The sequence below is a fragment of the Rhopalosiphum maidis genome, chromosome 1 (assembly GCF_003676215.2).
Source record: "Rhopalosiphum maidis isolate BTI-1 chromosome 1, ASM367621v3, whole genome shotgun sequence".
Classification (NCBI taxonomy): domain Eukaryota; kingdom Metazoa; phylum Arthropoda; class Insecta; order Hemiptera; family Aphididae; genus Rhopalosiphum; species Rhopalosiphum maidis.
In genome coordinates this window covers 53002660-53023170 of record NC_040877.1, presented here as the reverse complement: position 1 = coordinate 53023170, position 20511 = coordinate 53002660, and the positions used below count along the sequence as shown (strand labels likewise).

At 37.5% G+C, this 20511-nt stretch overlaps 1 protein-coding gene across 2 annotated transcripts in view; it reads right to left on the bottom strand.

Moving 5' to 3' along the window:
• The window catches only part of LOC113548029 (protein apterous-like), a 54768-nt gene that overhangs the window by 13716 nt on the left and 20541 nt on the right, over window positions 1-20511 (bottom strand). For both annotated transcript variants that reach the window (XM_026948673.1, XM_026948674.1), the window contains exon 4: window positions 8081-8547. In XM_026948673.1, coding sequence (XP_026804474.1) covers window positions 8081-8547 — 467 coding nt within the window. The remainder of the gene's footprint in view (window positions 1-8080; window positions 8548-20511) is intronic.

Here is a 20511-nt window from a genome sequence, read left to right as displayed (position 1 = left end):
CACGCACGCCATCACATTATTATTATACGTCTATAATATATATACATACAGTATATTATGGTTTTGTGTGTGGTGTGCAGAGGGTATTATTAATGGGCAACCGATTATACCGCGTGCGCGAACGGAAGCGACAACACCACAACGGGCGCCGAGGAGTGTCGCTCGGAGACCAATCCACCGCAAGCGCGCGTGTGTATTGACGATGATGCCTACGCGCGTACGTCGTCCATTCACGAAATCATAGTCCGGATCTCAAACGTTCTCATTCGATCTATTATAACACGATCTACCGCGTCCGGAGCGATTCACATAAAATGTACAGGGTGATTCGTCAATGTTGCTCACCCATTTTTTTCTTCGGATATCTTCAGATATTTCAAATTCTTGTGATTTTTGTACTATGCTTACGGATCGTCCTGTGGAAGTACATAATACACATTTTTGTTTCTCGAATGACAACCCACCCCTTCTCAGTTTATTGTAAATCATCTGATGGATAATTTTTTTTGAAAATAATGACGTATCAAAATCTCTATTTGAGTAAGCAGTTATTGAGTTATTCAACTTTGCGTACTAAGAATCTCTTCTCTCGTGATCCACGATAATGGAATTGGAAAATATTTTGGGACTATTAGCGATTTGAAAATGTCAGTGTTCAATAGCGATCTATATCGATATAAATGTCTCAAGTATGATAAACATTAATTTCAATATTGCATCAGATTTATATTTTTATAAAATCATTTTTAAAAGCCTGAGAAATCACTCGTTTGATTTTTTTTTTATTAAGTAATACATAAAATTATTTAGAAAAACCATCCACTAAATAATTTACAGTAGAAAGGGGGGTTGTCATTTAAAAAACAGAAGTTTGCATGTCCTCGGGACACTGCTTAAGTGCGTAGTACGTAGAATCTCGAGGATTTGAACGAATGCGTGATTAAATGAAAAAAAAAACGGGGGTGAGTATGATAAGTGAATCACCCTGTATACCCTATAATATTATGACACGTATACTATCATATTATTACAATAATATACATACATCGTAAAACGGTGCGACGGACGTTTATTTTACGTTTAACGTTATAACACACGCGCGCGCGCACACACACACACACACACCGATTATTGGCGTAATTATCGTATAATGACATGGGCGGTAACGCGCGCGCGTCGTAGGTATACCTATACGCTGTGTAGTAAACAATTTGATTTCATCCAATTTGTACACGAGACATTACGGCCGTAGCCGTCGTCTGCCCGCATTCGATGACGATGATAATAATACATAACAGTAGACCGCAGCCGTGTGCGATATCGACATCACGTACCGTTTTTTTTTTCTCTCTTTCGGATGATTAGATTTTTATCCGCGTGTGTGTGTGTGTACGTGCAATGTACACAGAGCCTTATTATACTTGAGCGGCAAACGGGTAGTCGCCGGGGGTAGGCTAGTTTCGCGGTCGGCTAAGCACGCGGCGGCGTCGGCGGTGGCGGTTGTTCCCACGATCTGTGAACCCGACTGGCGGCGGCGGCGACCGAGTCCCACACGAACGGGCAAAAGTGGAATAGTGTTATTATACCTATAATATTATAATATATACGCTTCTTTAACCCGCGTACACAAAAAATAGAGGGTGGTGCTTTTAACGTCATACGCGACAATACGATATTACAAATACACGCGCGCGGGGGCTTGACGAGTAGGCTCGACACACATCGTACGTTTATATAAAACATATTTATATGTATATATAGCAGTATAATGTGCGTACGTGGTGCGGCGGGTCTGCTGCAGGTGATCGCACCCGTCGCGGGTTCGCTCGTGCGGTTCATTTGTTCACGTCGTTCGGCCGGAACGGATTTAAAACCACCCAACAAACGTGGTTAATCGATTACGCACACACGCACACAAGTAGGTACTTCCGACGGACGCCGGGATATACCTATTCGGAAACGGTCGATGAGAAACAGCGCGCATTGTTTTTCGTTAGCCCCGCGGTTTGGCGACTTTTTCGTGACCATTTCAAATGAATAATATAAACACCCAGCTGGACTTAACGTTCTACTTTCGATTTTGGTTCTAACAATTATAGACAAAAAGGATTCTGATTCAAGTATTAGTAAATACTTGTAAAGTATACTGCAGTTATCATAAAAGTCATTACTGCCATTTGTACCCGAAAATATGAAAAAATAATCATTACACTGCACTTAGTGTACGGTAAATAAGTATAATACAATCACTAATACTAAGATGATATGATTAAACTATTTTTTTTTCCAGAAAACTACTGTGATAAAAATAATAAAAACACATTTTAATTTATAAAGACATCTATATCCTTAAGTCACCAGATAATCGTACCACGAGAAAAACAAATAATGGTTCTGATCAGGTCCCGGTTTCAATATAACTAGTATATACCTAATATCATAATTGCCGACGATAAATTTTAAAATTCCATTTTCTAAACTTCTTCTAAACATAATATGTGGCATATTTATTTTCTATAGTTTTACCCGAAACTTTATATACTGTAAATAAACGATCTTCGTGTAAAAGACCATTTTTATACAACCAAATTGCATTTCAAAGATTATTATTGAACAAATTTTCTCATTACAACAATTTCATAAGTGTTCAAATTATTGTCACGGAAGATATTTTGTTCCAATTCCAATAACTAAAAACAGTTTCCTCTAAATTATAAGGGTTATACTTAGGGTTAATAGGGATAAAAAATTGATAATATTAGGTATACTCTATTCAATGGTTGTACTTAACATATATCGAGTAAAATTACAAATGTTATATAACTATATATATATAAATTAAAAAATAATTTATGTACCTACATAAATATTGTTATATTATAGACGTATGCATATTATTATGAACTATTAAAGTAGTTTCACGCGCTGATTGTGGAGTAACCAACGACCCAAACCTACTAATGTGGTGACGCGTTAACTATATTATACAGATATATCATTTTTGTGTACAATATATGATATACATAATCGGATGCAGCGCTACGACCACAACCGCAAAGGTGCCTTAGCAGACACTCCGCACTCGTGCCTCGATTTTATCTTCATTTACCACGATTGTTTCTTTATCATTATTTTTCACTATACACTGCAGTCCTCGACACATATAATATTATCATTGGAAACACTTTGAGAAACGGTTCAGCAGCACTTTTCCCCAGCAAACCGCATAACCATACACCATAACTACCGAATGATGGTAAGCATAAAATATGTATAGTGTTTAGATGGTTTACGCCGCGTCGGTAAAGAATATATATATATATATATATAGATTATATGTATAAGGACGACGTCGGCGGTAGAGGGGAAAAAATAAACAAAACCACCAGACGATTCACCTTCACGCTTCATCGATATAACTCGTGGGTGCCACCGGATACCCCAATAATTGTTTTATCTTCCCCGTTTAACCCGTGAGACGATTATTGTTACTGTGCGGGCACATCAACCACGGTTATGGTTTTTTGAATGAACGGAGAAAACAATTTAAAATAAAATATCATTGTAGGTATATACTCCTTGGTATATATGAACGCATTAATACATCATTACATAAATTCAAATTTTATGAATAATATTGAAAAAATAAATTTATTATTCTTTAATAATCAAAAATCGAACATACACTATAATATTTTATAGCATTTCGTGGGCTATTGAATCAATCTGCGGTGACAAGTTCATTGGATGCCGTCAAGACAGCTTTATACATATAGTACAACATTTACAAAAGTTATAAATTAAATATAGGTAAAATGATATATTATATTATATTTTTATACTCTGCAAATACGTTTGTATATTACAGGATTGTTACAGGGCCGATAATGTTAAAAATTTAATGTAACTCGATAATTTCTTAGTTTACCAACATACTCGAAAAGGTCTAATACCTATACGTACAACGATGATCAAATATAATATATCTATACGAATATACAGGTTACCAGTCCCAGCCGTCTTTATTACCTGCGGACATTTACCCCATTGACACACACGACAATATAATAAATATTTATATAAATGTACATACGCGTGTACATATTATACCGCGTACGTGCACATATTATTAGTATGTATATACCATCTCCGAGTCACCGATTAAAACCCGGTGACCCGGGGAGGTCTTGGGTAAGCACACGCACGCACGCGAAATGTCGTGATCGATCATTACACGGGAGAGGCGTTCGTTTGTGTATTTTTTTCCCTCCGCCACACGTTATTATTATCCGGTGGCCATCGACCTGTCAGCAGGTCCTCGATTTATTATTACGTACTAATCCGATGCTGCAGTGGACTGTGGGAATCGGATCCGATATATACGGTTTTTTCATTCTTTTTTTTTTTTTTTTATTTGTTTTACATTATTATTATTATTAAATCCGATAACTTTGTCGAAATCCATTGGGACGGCGTTTGAAATGAGGGCCAAGTAAACACAAAACCGGACAGACAGCATATTATATGTAGGTATATATGTATATATATATATATACACATACACACACACACACCAATAAATACTATAGGTATAATATAATAATTAAATATATATAACCTATAAACCGGCCTTGGAGACGCGTCGCACATATAGTATATATCGGATCGTGTTTTCCGCGACCACGTACGTATAAACTTTAACCAAACATTAGATGAATACATGCGCAGAAACAAAAACGACTTTCCAGCGTGTAATCTCGACAATATCGTGCACGCGCCACGCGACAATATATACCTATGTGTCCTGCGTCCTACATGTAGGTAAGTAAACCGAAAGTCATATTATACAGCCGCGGCCGCCGTGTCTGAGATTTCTGCGCACGTCTTGGGCCACTGTATAATTTATATCGATGTACGTGTCTCGTAAACAATTTTCGCGTCGATTTCTATCTCTGCCGAAAACGCACAGCTACTTCACGCCTTCGTGATCAATGATGTGCGATACAATAGCACACGTTGCCAAACGTATTTACCTAATTTATATTTTATGACTTGTAAACGGTAATAGCAAATCTGGTACCGAGTTGACTTCTCGACGTTATAATATGTTTGACGATCGATAAAAAAAATTAAAATGACACGGACATGGCGTATATTATAATAATAACGCGTTTAGACATATTATATAATAGAATTACAATATATATATTATAATATCGATTGGACGTTCACCGTGGCGGCGTCGAGTGGGTTTGAATATTTAACGAGAGCGTAAAAATTATAAAATGTTTATTAACACGATTTAGACGGTAACTGGACGTAATCGTATAGGGCACCGCGTGTTTACTCTAGTGTGCAAACACAGCCACGACCATCGATGGAAATAATCGTCGTACCCTTCCCAACGAAGTTGTTAATTTTCCATGCAACCTGATCGCTCTCCCTGCGCCCTGTCAACCGGCTACTTTAATGTTAAATAAGCCATTATATATACACGTCTATTGTCTTATAGGCGTAACGTCGTACAAGATACGAATCTTGCAACGTTATAAAATCCTAAAATATAACCAATGCAATGATCAACCGCCGACGCGACCGTATATCAGCTGATGTTGTACGTAATATTGCTGCTGCGGGCACAGATCGATATATTATAACATAATAATATAGACGTTTCGAGCGCACAGCATTTTGAAACGACGATATACATATATATGTGTGTGTGTGTGTGTGTGTACACTTATTATTATAAAATCTATATGCCAACCCATACGTCGGTATAATACTCCGTTGTCATCAGCGTGCCGGCGCTACTATCGTTTTCTCACGGCACTCAGACGAACCGCGCGGGTGAAAGCTCTACCACGCACGCGGCGCTGATGAAGACATTTCACCGCGTCGTCGTCGGTCTCACGCACGCAGATTCGGGACGGATATTATTTCCGTTACTGTTATTTGTTATAACTACACGGTTCTTACAGCGATTTAACGGTTTATTTTCATATGTCCGGAGAGTGTATAACGACTGCGGTTGCGGTATTCGTGTGAAATGGCCGTTATCGAGAACTATACCCACCTACGTCGACGGACAGATGGATTCGTGCAGTGTTAGTGACCGTCAGGATTTTTTTTTAGTTTTTTACATTTATAAATACAAAAAGATAAGACTAGTACGGAATTTTTTTGTGAAATTTGATTAAAATTGATAATAATTTTAACTTTTAAATTTCAAAAGGAAATTTAGTTTTAGATATTTATTATTGTCGATGGATTAAAGTCAATGACAAAAAATATTATATTATTAATAATTATAAAAAACGTAATATTCACAAAGCTTATTACAGATATTTTCTTAATAGGTTTATCGTATTATTTAATGATATTTTCCAATTCAACTAAAAAAAAATTAACATTGCATAATTTTAAATAGAATTTATAAGTGCACGCTTTTGCATAGTTTTTAAGTTTTTAGGACATATTTATTTCAGTGCATTCAATTCTCAGCCCACACTCTCACGCACTTACAATGCAATAGTTAAAACGATCATAAAATATAATATATGATTATGTATAATGTAAAACCCGCGCACCTTTTTATCATTATATTTTTTTTTTCATCGTCTCCGCTCTGACGCGCGATATCGATGTATGTTTTTTCTGCCTATCATTGTGAAACACACACGTGGAGAAACGGTACATAGGTGTACACGCATGCACATATGTAGTAGGTATAGTTATTTTATATCGTTTTTTACTCGTAGACGGTATACATTCTCACGGGCTACTTCGTGTGAATCTGACAGATTTTAAGTCAAGTATTAATAAAAATAATTAATCGCTATTCGTTTTTACTGAGGTTATTCAAAAAAAAAAAAAAAAAAAAACGATTTTGTCGGAAAATATATAAACGCGCTATTATATACATTTATTTTTATTATACGATGTATTAAATAGGTAGTAATAGGACCTATAATGATTTCGAACGTATTATCATTACACGCTTGTATATTATGTTTATTGTTTATATATTATAATTGAAGACTTCGGCTATGAACAACGATTAAAATACTATAAATCTGTTACCGTTTATCTATACAGTTAAACATTAATTCCGGCAGATTTGTTTTTATACTATTAATTTAACGGTAATCTAAAACGCATTAAATTTAATACCGGCAATAGAAATTATTTAAATAATCGAATGTTTGTTAGAATCGTAAATCGAAAAATAAACGATGACGCCGCGTATTATGAATACAAAGATTTATGTTGAAAACAATAATCCTAAAATTGAAACACATCATAACAATTACTCGACTGCAATAGAATGCGAAAAATTATTCAAAAAGATTCGAACGACTTTGTTAAATGATCTAATCATCTAACAATCCTAACATCATGCGATATTTACGATTATTTTCTAATATTATAATAATATCGTAATATAATGTATACCATTTACTGAAACAGGTAGAATTTCAAAAAGAAAGTATACGTATTTTTTGAAACACGAAAATTTCAAATTAGTTTTTAAGTATTCAAACAGACTGTTAGAAAGTATTTAATACTTTACATTATAGTGTACTCGTTGAAAGACAATTCAAAATAAAATTGAGATGTGTTAGGGTAAATGATATATACTTTTTTTAAGTGTTTAAGACCATCTTAAGGTCTGGTTTGGATATTATGTACAATTTGAATAGTTAAGTGTGTTTTGGGTTTAGATAAACAACAATTGGAAGTTCGGTTCGACTCCACCAAATAAACCTATAAACCTAATAACATTCGATTCGTTCTCAAAAATTGTAGTGGTTCATAACATCACTAAAGCCAGTAGTAACTATTCAATACTACACTATGAGTTTTAAGAAGTAGTGACAATACGCGGGGTGGTATACCGAAAATGTTAACACGTGGTTTGTGTTCAGCAGTATACAAAGCGTACGTTAAACTTATATACGAATACCTATTTTAAAACCGTCGCCCATTCCCGAATAGTACTCGTAGCGCCTGTCTGCGTATTAACTATCCATCTATATTAATATAGAATATTGTAAATTGCATATTTGACTCTACTCACCCATATTGACGGCCATGGCGTCCAAGTCTTTGGGTTTGCGCTTCCTGGGACGGCCCTTCTGCCGGGGTTGAGCGGGCGCGGGAACGGCGGGCGCGCCACCGCCACCGGTCGCCGCCGGACCGCCGTTGAAGAACGAACCGGCACCGGGTGCGGGCGACTCGAGCGCCCGAGACGACGGGTACGGCGACTGGACGGGCGTCATCGACGGCGGCATGATGGTCCTCGGCAGCGGCGACTGTTGCTGTTGAGCTTGCAGCGACGCGGACGGCGGCCCGAACTGCTGGTAATGGTGCTGGCAAAACACCGCGCCGTCGCGCATGCCGAACTGATCGCCCTTGGTCAGCACCGCCAAGCAGACGGTGCAACTGAAACACGGCACGTGGAAAACCGTGTCCCTGGCGCGCATCACCAGCTCCGACGGCGAGATGGCCGCCTGGCACCGGCCGCACCGCCGTATGCCGTACAACCTGCGAACACGCACACAATCGATATTTTCAGTATTACAGTGCAATATGATGTTGTTGTTTTTTTAAATGTAACAAATGTGTCTTCGACCATCATAAGTAATCGTGTTGTTTTCGCAATCGCTTGAAGACCAAATTGGACTAGGGGGGGGGGGGCTGAGGTTAGACAAGCGCGATTTGACAAGGCTTTTGAAAACGCCGACGTGTAAAACAGTCAGCGTATTTCACCGTGCCACGGATTAGCAGAGTGTCGGACAAAGCTGTGATGTGTTGACTTGGAGCGCAGGGCCCTGTGGGTTTTAGCGGATGTCACTACGTAGGTATGAGTCAGTTAGGCTTAAGTTTAGTGCACAATCGGTTTTTTTTCTTCCCTCGACTCACCCCAGTTATCATTAGCACACGAATGTACACGTCTGCGTGAAGAATATAATAGATATTTAATCGGAATTATTCCAAAGCAAAAACATACGCGCGTTCTGTCCCGACAACGTAATAATATATTATATTTATGAGCATTTTATGTGTTTCCGCAGTGAACCATTGATCACGTTCATATTATATTATGTGTGTGTGTGTTGTATTATATCATTATCTTCCCGTAAAAATGTCGAAACATCATTAACGTCAATGCGCAGCTCGTTTTTACAATTGATTTCCGTGTTCACCATTCATCATAATATTATACATAGTATAAAATATACGCGGAGACGTTTATTTATACGATGACCGTGTGCGTGTGTATTTATAACACGGTTATGGAAAGGTGGTCGCACAGCGTGTGTCTTTGATGTGCCCAAAAGAGGTTGCAGTAGGGGGAGAAGGCGACCGTTGCAGTCTTTTTCGCACCTCCAGTGTGGGCGTGGTCGAACGGCGAAGTCGAACAAAAGGGCCCGTTGGGAAAAATAATGCGCAGAAACCTATAATATAGGTATATATACATACAATAATAATAATATATATATATATACTATATTTCCTACGTATATCGCGCCGTCGTAATCGCTGCAGCTACTGCCGACGCCGCCGATGGTAGTCCTCTCCCCGGGGTCCTCAAAATAATAATAAAAATACCTCAGCGGGATACCGGAGATACCGCCCTCATCCCTGCCCTGTTGAGGGCGCGGCGGTTTACATCCCCCCGGTGTGCGTGTGTGTTCCGGTTACCGGTTCAGTGAGTGTACCTATTATTTACCGTGTTGTTGTTTGTTGCACTAGTGTTTATCCCGTTCTAATATTATAACATAATATAATATATATATGTGTGTGTGTGTGTGTGTACATAATGTGTAACTATGTGCAGCGTGTACTTCCACCGTCACCGTTTCTGCAGTTTTGTTTGTTTATTTGCGTAATATATATATAATACATATGTATATATAGGGAGACGCAATAATATGATTATTATCCGTGCACGAGAGTGTGAACACGAGAACAAAAAATAACACCCGGGGGCATGCGTGTGCGCTCGTTTTTTTTAACGGTTTACTGTTTAGCGAGACACGGCCGCCGGATTCAGGTCCACTTGTGCGAAAACCACAAAAAAAAAAAAAAACCGTCGTTATATTCGGCAAATGTTTTCGTCCGGAGAAATCGTCGTCAGACGCGTCCAGATTTGGGCACAAAAACTGCGGGAAAAAATACCGATATACGCTCGTCGCCGCCCGCCGTCTCGCGCACAACTATAATACCATTTATAATATCGCAGTAACGTCCAATTACGTATATTGCGTGAATAAAAAGAATAAAATAAAAAGGAGTGTCCTTTTCGCAGGCACATTCCGCACGTAATTCAAAACGATTTATGCGATACGCACGTATTATACTATAACATATAGTGTCGTATTGTATCGGGACTGTATGGAACCCGACGGCGGGCGCACTTATCGCACACATCTCGTAAAAGTGGCGAACTGCTGCTCCTGCTCCTGCTCCTGCTGCGGCGTTGGCGGCAGTACACGATAATAATATTATGATATTCCATAGGCGGCGGGGGTTGGCGATTTTTGCCACGATTCTCATCGTCGAACAGCAGCAGCACCATACACCGTCGTAGGTTACATCTGATTATTGCAAACAATCTCCCCTTCTTCTCCCTACAATTCCCACCCCACCCCAAACCAACCGCCGTCGACTACATTAGTCCAGTTTTCCAGTACGCCTGTGTTTTTTTTCATATTGTATATACATATACATGCTTAACGTGTTACTATTGTTATTATTGTGTATAGACAGGCGCATCGCGCATAGCATTACATTGGACCTACACCGCAATGGAACGGTGCAGTGATTTTTACTTTTTTTGCGCGTGCATCGTCGTGACTAGCCGACTCGGTGCAGCAACCTTGGTTCGTGCGTACAAACCGGTATGGCACCGCGCGCGTCTCGTGGTTATCGCGTACGACCGATCGCGTCGTCGTCGGGCCGGTAAAACAATATCATCGTTACAATATCATATATGCATTGAAACCGCGCGGAAAACCTCCACCGGAAAAATGAAAATATTTTATATTATTGGACATATCTAATTTTAGCCGTTGGTGTAAATCATAAGGCTTTGCGAAGAAAGTGCTTAACGCTGACACGCCCTGTATTTTAATACGATCCCTTAGCATCCCGAACGAACTTGTTCGTGGGTCGAAAGAGATGTAATCCTTAAAGACGAAACTATTTTATGTAAATATGCTGAAAACAAGCGTACCTTGTCATTGAATGTCAATTATGGGAGGTAATTATTAGGTACATGTAAATAGGAATAATTTGTTTTGTATAAAATATTACATTTTAATTGATTTACGTTTATCGATAGAGATGTAAAATTCTCAACGGATCTATTTGATCGAAAATTTGTTAAGAGCTCGATTCCCACTAATATTTTTAGACGTTTTACTCCTATGCCTATGCCTGTACGTCATAAATGATTATATTGTTTATTACGTTGTGCACAAAGCGCGGCCTCGGCGTGTCACCGCACTTTTCGTTACCAGCAGCTATTATACGACGACCATGTATAACATAATCATTGGTGTATAATTTACCACTCGAGACTCCGAGAAACGCGCCTCGAAACGTTATTATATATTATATAAAATTATACGAAACCGAATCCGACGGTCTGTGTCGCGGTGTCGCGTTTACCGCGGAACGGTTCGGGTCGGATTGACTCGCGAGACCGTGAACTACTATAGGTAGTAGTGGTAGTACAACACAATACAGCAGCAGCTCGAAAATGTGTATATTATGTGAATAATATTAAATGAGTGAACACCGTACACATTGATGTGGTTCCGTACTAGGTCATACAAGCGGTCCCGATAATTTTTTTTTGATTTTTCATCGTTATGCGCGTTGTTGGGCGAAAAAATCGGTTTTAGAAATTTGATGCGTCTCGTGATTGTATAACGCGAAAATGATCAATAAACATGTTATTTTAACCAAGGGCGGTAGTCTACCCTAATAATACCCAACATAGGTGTTTGACTAAGAAGATAGGTGTGTATATATATATATACACGAGGATCTCGTCATTTGCGCGCACTGCAGCTGCTCCCAAGAGTACATAAATAACTATTATTACGGTCGTTGTCATTGTTGTTATTATTATCATTCCATTTTTTTAATAACCGAACACTTTTACACGTTTTTACGTTAAATTATATAATATTGTAATATACGAGTCGAAGACGACGGCAGCAGGAAATCCGTTTTTGGGGACACGACACGCGATGTGTTCGCGCGACTGGTACTAAAAGATAAAAACGCACGTTGTATGTTTATTAGGTATATACTTTTCTCTAGACTGTGGCGCGCTATGTCTCCTGTTGCGAAGTTCCGGGACGCGTGAAGTCCGAAAAATCAACGGCTATAACATCGACCATGTACAGCCCCATTCCGTACACGACGAATAAACACTATAATAAAACAGGTAGGCTGTATAATAAACGACGACGGTAAAATGTTTTTTTTTTTTTTTTTTTTTTAACCTAGCAAAACAGAAACGCATTGTTCCGTATGTGTTATTATTACGGTGTTAATTAGGCGCATCGCTCGCACAAACATATATAATATCGTCTACACGTTTCGAAAAATCGTTTTAAAACCACACGGCGTCATAAGAGGTGTACAGTGTGTTACTGTGCGTGAGTGTGTGTGTGTGTGTTTATGCGTATGCGTGCACAAGTCTTGTTACTTCTGCAGCGCGCGGTTCTCACTCTTCCGTCCCGATGGCTCGGGTGTGCCGCATTATCTTTACATAACTATCCGTCGTAACAGATAACATCAATGAGAGATTCACACGTATATGCGTGAGCATATCACACACACACACACACACATCACTGCAGTTATTAAGAGTGAGAAGAGAGAGAGAGAGAGAGAGACGTAACATAAAAATAAATACACGCGCGTATAACAATATTTCGGAAGGCCAAAATATTATGAGCGACTACCGTAACGGACGAATGTGCAGTAAAAGGGTTTCTATGTTTTTGATTTTTTTCATACCCGGTTCGCACTCAATAGCGTGAAATAAATAATCGAAATAGCTAATTAAGATATATGTTTTCTTCATAAAAGCATAAAAATAATCCTTCGTCATACGTATATTATCTGCATAAGTTTACATAGACTTTCTTAAACATCCATAGAAGTATTAAGTATATAATATATTATATAGCTATCATGATATCTATATTCATGGTAGTCGACTAGGCTGACGAGCTCGACGAGACACTGACGAAAATGACACTACAGCTGCTGCTGCAACTACTGCAATATAGACGCTACAGAAATACACCGACCTGCAAGAAACGGATGCACCGCGGGAGCGATTACGTATATTATATTAAATATTATTATTATTATTTTTTATTATAATAGACGACGGGCTGATACACCGGTGTCGGGGGCACGCGTCCGAGATCGTATCGTCTCCAAGAATATACGGAGAATAATAATAAGAAGATCGTAATAAGAGTATCTAAAATAATATATAGAGGCGCACTTAGACGGTTTAGTCCAGTGCTCGGCGGGGTGTCATCGTGTTGGACGCGGTCTTCTATAGTATTGTTTCATTTTTTTTTTTTTTTATTTATTTATTTTTTTTACTTCTCTCTCTCCTATCTTCTACGCGCGTTTACGACGTTATCGTACGTTATATTATTATAATATTACGCGTACGACGATAACTTAAACCTTTCGGACTGTAAGCGGCGTTCGAGATTTGAACGAAAAAATTGTCAAGTATGCGATAAAAAACTGTTGTACGTGTCAGGCGCGTTCGCGTCCAACGACGGGGGTCCTTACACCCATCGCGTGTAGTATATATAACGCGGCGTAATACGACATTGTTATGTATTGCGCGTCCCTAGTGTCCGATTACAGTCGGGGCGATTCGAGTATAATATATTATTATAATATAGTCATTCGGGATATTCAGAGTTCTAAATCGTCTACATACATACAAGAGGGCGGCGTCGTATAACTTAATTATTATTATTTTGTCGTTCAATTACAGACTTACGGTAGTACATTGCGACGCACATTTGTGATCTGCTTATTCGTTTTTCGCAATGATCATTGCGCTAGTAACACCCCACGTCACCGTGCACTCCAAACAACCGTGACCGAAGTCTTGCGATCTTTCTCAGCACGTTTTAACTGCGATCACGTGCAAGCCACTGCAGCGAGGGACATGTGGTGCATCGCGCTACATGCAAAATCTACGACACTAGCCATTATAATATGATATATATATATGTGTGTGAGTGTGTGTGTGTGTGTACACGACTTACTGTAGTCACTACTCGTATATTAGACGTATACATGGATCGACCACACAATTCGCCTCCGAAACTTCTTCCAGACTAGTTTCCATGTCGTGTTATTATTACTATTATTATTAATATTACGTCGTACGCTTCCCGTCGATCATAAATCGTTAAATCACATACACTTATATATATATGTATATGTATATAATATCGTGGCGTCTAGCACACGTATTATGCAGTTCTCGGGATGGCGGAGATGGTGTGGCAGTGAGGGTGTGAAGGTTATGTTAGATGTATACGCGAACCGTTTTCGCGCGTTTCTCAATATATATATATATATATATACATACATTCCTATATATAATATAAAGTACCATAAATCACGCGCGCGCACTGCTATAGAAAATATTCTGGACGCGCCGCCGTTTACATGTGTTGTACATACATATACATAATATAAGACCCACGTGTTTGTCGCCGCACATGACGCCGTATTCAAAGGATCTCTCGATCGTTTTTTATCTGCTCCTGTTTTTATTTTTTTAAGACGCCGCCTTTCTCGTTTTTTTACACGACTATCGCTGCTAGAATACATATATATTATACAAACGCAAAGCCTAAGTCGTTTCGGTTTCTTTTTTTCGACCAAACACCAAACCTCTGCAGTCCTCGAACATATTACATTATTAAAATAGTAAACGACTCGAGACGACATGTTTTCTCAACCGCGCAATACATACTGCACACTGCCTAAACTGCATTAATATAACAATAATATTAAGACATCGTCATATTGTATGCGCACAATTTTCGATGAGTAGCATTAAAATTATTTTAATAATTTAAACAATTATTATTTAAAATATTTACTTTTAATAGTTTATCGCACGAAAAGTAACAGACAATTTAAACGACTGCCGAAAATAATAAATAATACATTATGATATAATAATTATAATAATAACAACGTTCGGTGCGCCACCGCTGGCGAGCAATGATAGTCATCGTGAATGTATACGTGATCAGCTTCGATCACGGTCAGCCGACTGTCGGACGGAGAAAGGATATAATATTATATGCGTATAATAATATTATATAGTGAGAGGGTCGCGGGTTGTGCCAAGTCATAGTGGACACAATGGCACAATGCGCAATAATGCGTGCCCTCTATCGTTTGGCTGTTATGTTTTTATTAAATTATCATCGTTATTATTATTATTATTATTGGGATAACAGCGAATAATGCCAAAAGGCCGTTCGTTCCACGTGAGAACTCGCATGTGTACCTACGTATACGTTTTTTGTTGTTGCCGTAGCGCGAACACACGATTTATCATATATATTTATATTATACACACAACTCAGGTAACACGAGTAATAAGTAGGTATATCGTAAAGAATATTATTGTGTGTGTGTGTGCGTCCTCAACGCGAGAACGTCCACTTAAACGGCTTGACATTTTTTCCTCCCAGCGCCGGAATAATAGACGTAACGATTTACGCTTCATCACGAATCGAGCGGGGTTGGACATATAGTACACTTCAAAAACGGTTGAAACGGAGTAGGGAAAAGTATCCTAGGTGGTCAGTTTAAGGAAAAATTACGATGTCACAATCTGGTTTTAAGTTCTTTGAAGACAAAATCACTTAGAATGTATGTTTTTGAACAATAACACATTAAAGGATCACCATCACTTGTTCTAAAAATGATAGCTTTTAATTCGACGAATAACTATTAAACATCATTTCATTTTTTTAAAAAAAAGTTTTAAACTAAACACTTTACTCATCTGGAATGGGTTAAATACCAACTAATGTTTAGTAAAATATTTATAAGACATTTTAACAATTGAAAAAAAAAACCAGATACCTAACCGAAGGCATGGCTGCTTTACACGCTATATAACCACTTCACCTTGCTTTGCAAGAGCTTCTATAATTTTATAATGACAAATTCCATAGACGAAAAATAATAGTTGGTGGTAACAAGTCGCACGTATAATGGTGTTATTAGTGATTAAACAGTCTAGTTTAATAGCTGTGTTGAACGTCCTGGGTCGCGGAGGCAATAGATATTTATAAGAGATGTGATGATAGATATACTAACAATAATACAGATACTGTAAACAATGTGACATAATATGTTATATTTATATGGTACGTAGAATACTAAGCATTCAAGAGGTATTTTAATAAACTTTTAATTCCGATGTCACGGACAACTTTTTTAACATCAGCATCTCTCTTAACGACTATATACCTCGTACCTTCCTAGATTATATAATCTTCGCGCGCGTGGCAACGCTCAACGGCATAACGTCACGTATTAGATTTGTATAGCCTACACGCGCACTACACGAGACTCCCGCGGTGCTGGCCAGTATAAGATTTTACACGGTTTACGGGTTTGGTATAAAAAGCCGGAGACGACAAAAAATATAATATGTATATCGTCGTATCGCATTAACGCGTTATTTATTAAGCGGAGCACGGTTGACAACGGGCGCGCACGACAACAGACCTAACACGTAGTTTGAAATTTCGTGTTATTCGTTTGACAACTATTTACTATATATTTTATACACAGTTTTACGTATACAACTAGTTTATAAATTATATCTGAAGGGTCAACAATAAATGGATTTCGGAGGAGACAAAACTAAACGGCCAAAAAAGTCGTACATTGTGTACCTAAACATAGCAATAATCACTGTTCGATATTTTTTGTTAAAAAATAAAACACTCGCCGTTAAATAATTCGATGGATGAGAAACCGAAAATTGTTTCAAGTTCATCTCGCTCTATGGAGTTCATTGGATAAATCAAGGGTAGGTTTTACCTATCAAATAAAATGTTAAAACTAAAACTACTACTTTTTAATGTGTACTCGTATTGAATGTCTATTAAAAGGTAGGCACATATGTTTAGTACCTACCCTTGAGGCATAAGCCATAAAACTTCCTAAAATAATAGGTTTACTATATGTCCGGACGTGTATTATTAATATTATTATTATCATGTAATATTGATTTTAAGTCTTAGCTACATTCAGCATATTTATTATATTATGTACCAGCAATTATGATAACGGTTAATAAAAAAATAATTATTTTTTATACATTACAATATACATTTTTTTTTCAATACTATTATACCAAATTAATTAATCTATTTTAATATTTAGTATTTCTAATAATCAAATCAATTCAGATAACGAACAAAAAAGAATTTGAATTGTATAACCGTCTCTACAGTAATTATTAACGAACCAAGTCGGTAGATTTGGGAAACGGAACTTCTCAACTTCTCTACAACTTTTTTTTTTAATAAGAGATCATCTTTTATTAGTTATTTTTCACCTAACAGTGAGATACTTTTATGTTCTTTTATGGAAAATGTTATTTTTTTTATCACATTATTTTTGACTATTTTAAATTATGTTGAATTATATATTAAAATTCAATTTTATTATTATTATGATATAAATACTATGCAAAACAGCTACAGAAAATAATTTGAATTTAATTTTTAAAAAAATGTAATAATATACCTACATTAAATTAATCATGAATATTTTTAATGCAAATATAAATGAGAATTCCAGTTAAAAAATATTAAGGTCAGGTGGGGGTAACAACGACCTTATAATGGCTCATATTATAAACAGTATCGAGTAACTGCAAGGATACTTATGTATAATATTATAATCATACGTTTTTGAATTGGTTGTTGCGGAATACGCAGGTTGGCCCCACCTCCCACTACTTGGGTTGAGTTTAATAATTCCGAGGGACGCTGTTTTTTGTCAAGTCTAAAAATCCCACTCCTTCTATTTTTTCCAATTTTAACATACGCATATACCGCGTGATTCAGGGATGATATGGTCGGTGTAAAGTACATAATATATAATATATAAAAATAGGGTGGTTTCACCGTTATTACATGTCAGTATTATAAATATATATATACAAACTCGGATTAACCTGCCGCCTGCGAGGGATTCGAATCCGCCTACAAGGTGAATTCACGAAACGAAATTACACAGTGCACAATAGTACTCAAATATAACAATATATAATATGTGGCTGTGTGTGTGTAGCAGCAGCAGCAGCAGCAGCAGCAGCAGGTCGTCCGTGTCACGTCTGTGCACAGTGTGCGATGATCCGATACGACCGCCGATAAGAGAGCGCGAGCTGCGCACACAGAGCACAACACGATCGTGTTGTACGGCCGATTCGTATAGGTATATATAATAATATAATATGTATAATAAACGACGGAGATGAAACTAACGAGAAGAGATCGAAGAGTTGCGCGAGAGAGATCCTGTCCGGAGAGCCGGTCGGGGGCGGGGTACGATGATTGGGCGATTTTCGCTCTGCCGAGTTATTCTCTTTTTTTTCAATTTTTTTTTACCATACATGATGGTGCATCAGTGTGTCTCGTAACGATTTCGTTGCGTAGTTTATTATTTCATATACATATAGAGGTATAGGTGGGTTAACCGTGTATATACTCGGCGTATATGTTATAGGTACCTACACGCTGTCGTCGCCGTCGTCGTTCCCATCATGTGGCAGCGGCGGCGACGGCGGCGTACCATATACACAATGGCCCCCAGCCCAACCGGTGACCTTTTGCGCAGGGAGGTATATAAAAATATTATATATAGATATACGCATAGTGCGGACGAAAGAGAGAAGGAAACGAAAGAATGAAAACCGACTTTTATCCTTATTCTTTGACGCGCGCGTTGACGACGCAATACACCAAAGTGATAATTAAGACATCCGAATCGACACGAGGCCGCCGCGCGTTCTTCGTCGGCACAAATCGTAAACGTACTACACGACTCGCCTATATAATAATAATAATAATATAATATGCTCATATAATACACCGATATATACAGCTACGTATATATATATATATATATAATATTATGTTCAATACATACTTGCCGACCCGCACACACACTCACACGGCCCGGCGCCGCCGTATGATGGTTACACGTATAATATACATATATTTACATGTGTAAGAAATATAATATTATTATATGTGTGTGTGTGTGTGTGTGTGTGTGTGTGTGTGTGTGTGTGTGTAACTGTACAGTAAAACTAGTTGTGCGCACCTTTCAATTTCACACGTCACTCGGCCGTCCGCTGCCGCCGTCACCGGTAGTTTTTGCTGCCGGGACGGAATTGTGCGAATAATAATTACATTATTTTTAATTTAAGGCTCTCAAAACGTACAAAACATGTGTACATTTATGATGCGTTAAAAAAAGAAAATATGCAAATATTATTTTTTTTTTTTTTAAATGTACTATTATTCATGAATTTTTACCGCACGCGGTCATACATTTTCAATATTATGACAAGTTTACTTCAGTAGGTAGTAGGTTGATTTTAAATAGTATAAAAAATGAATAAAATTTAACGTATTTCAATACCTTACATTGCATTTACAATTGATTTTACAATACACGTAAATAATACACGTTACACGATGTAATATACTGCAAAAATATGAGCTTCAGAGTTTAATATTATTGGACATAAAACGCGGCCACAAGATAATAATCTTAAGCCAAAGACGTTATTTTAAATTTTCAAAGCTTTTTATCTACAAATTACGAAGTGTCACCTAATGTTTACGTTAAACATATCAAATATACATTAGAAAATGATAAGACATGCATGAAATGTGCATTCTACAAAACCCAATAAATCATCAACATTGGTTAAAAAATAATAATTATTATTATTATTATTCGTAAAATAATGAAATTCATGTGTATAGAAAACTAACCAAGCGATTATTATTAAGGGCTAGAAAAAAAAAGTATATAAATTAAATAAGACTCGAGCATTAGATATCTATGGATAATGTTCGGGCATGTCAGTTTAAAATACGATGATATACCTATTATTATCATGTACAATGCGCGCGTACACCGAGCGTATAAGTCTTCTATACGTTATTAATAATTGTAATATAATACTTGTACTTAAAAAATAATCAGACTGCTTGAACACACACGTTAAATACCGTCATAAAATATATCATGTGCTCGCAAAACTCGAGCGATCGTTATCGCAGCGAAAAACGAGGCGAAAACCCCGAGACCAGGTCAGCCAGTGTAATTTCGGGCCGTCAGTAATATATTTTAATTGCGGCGCATCCCGAACGAATA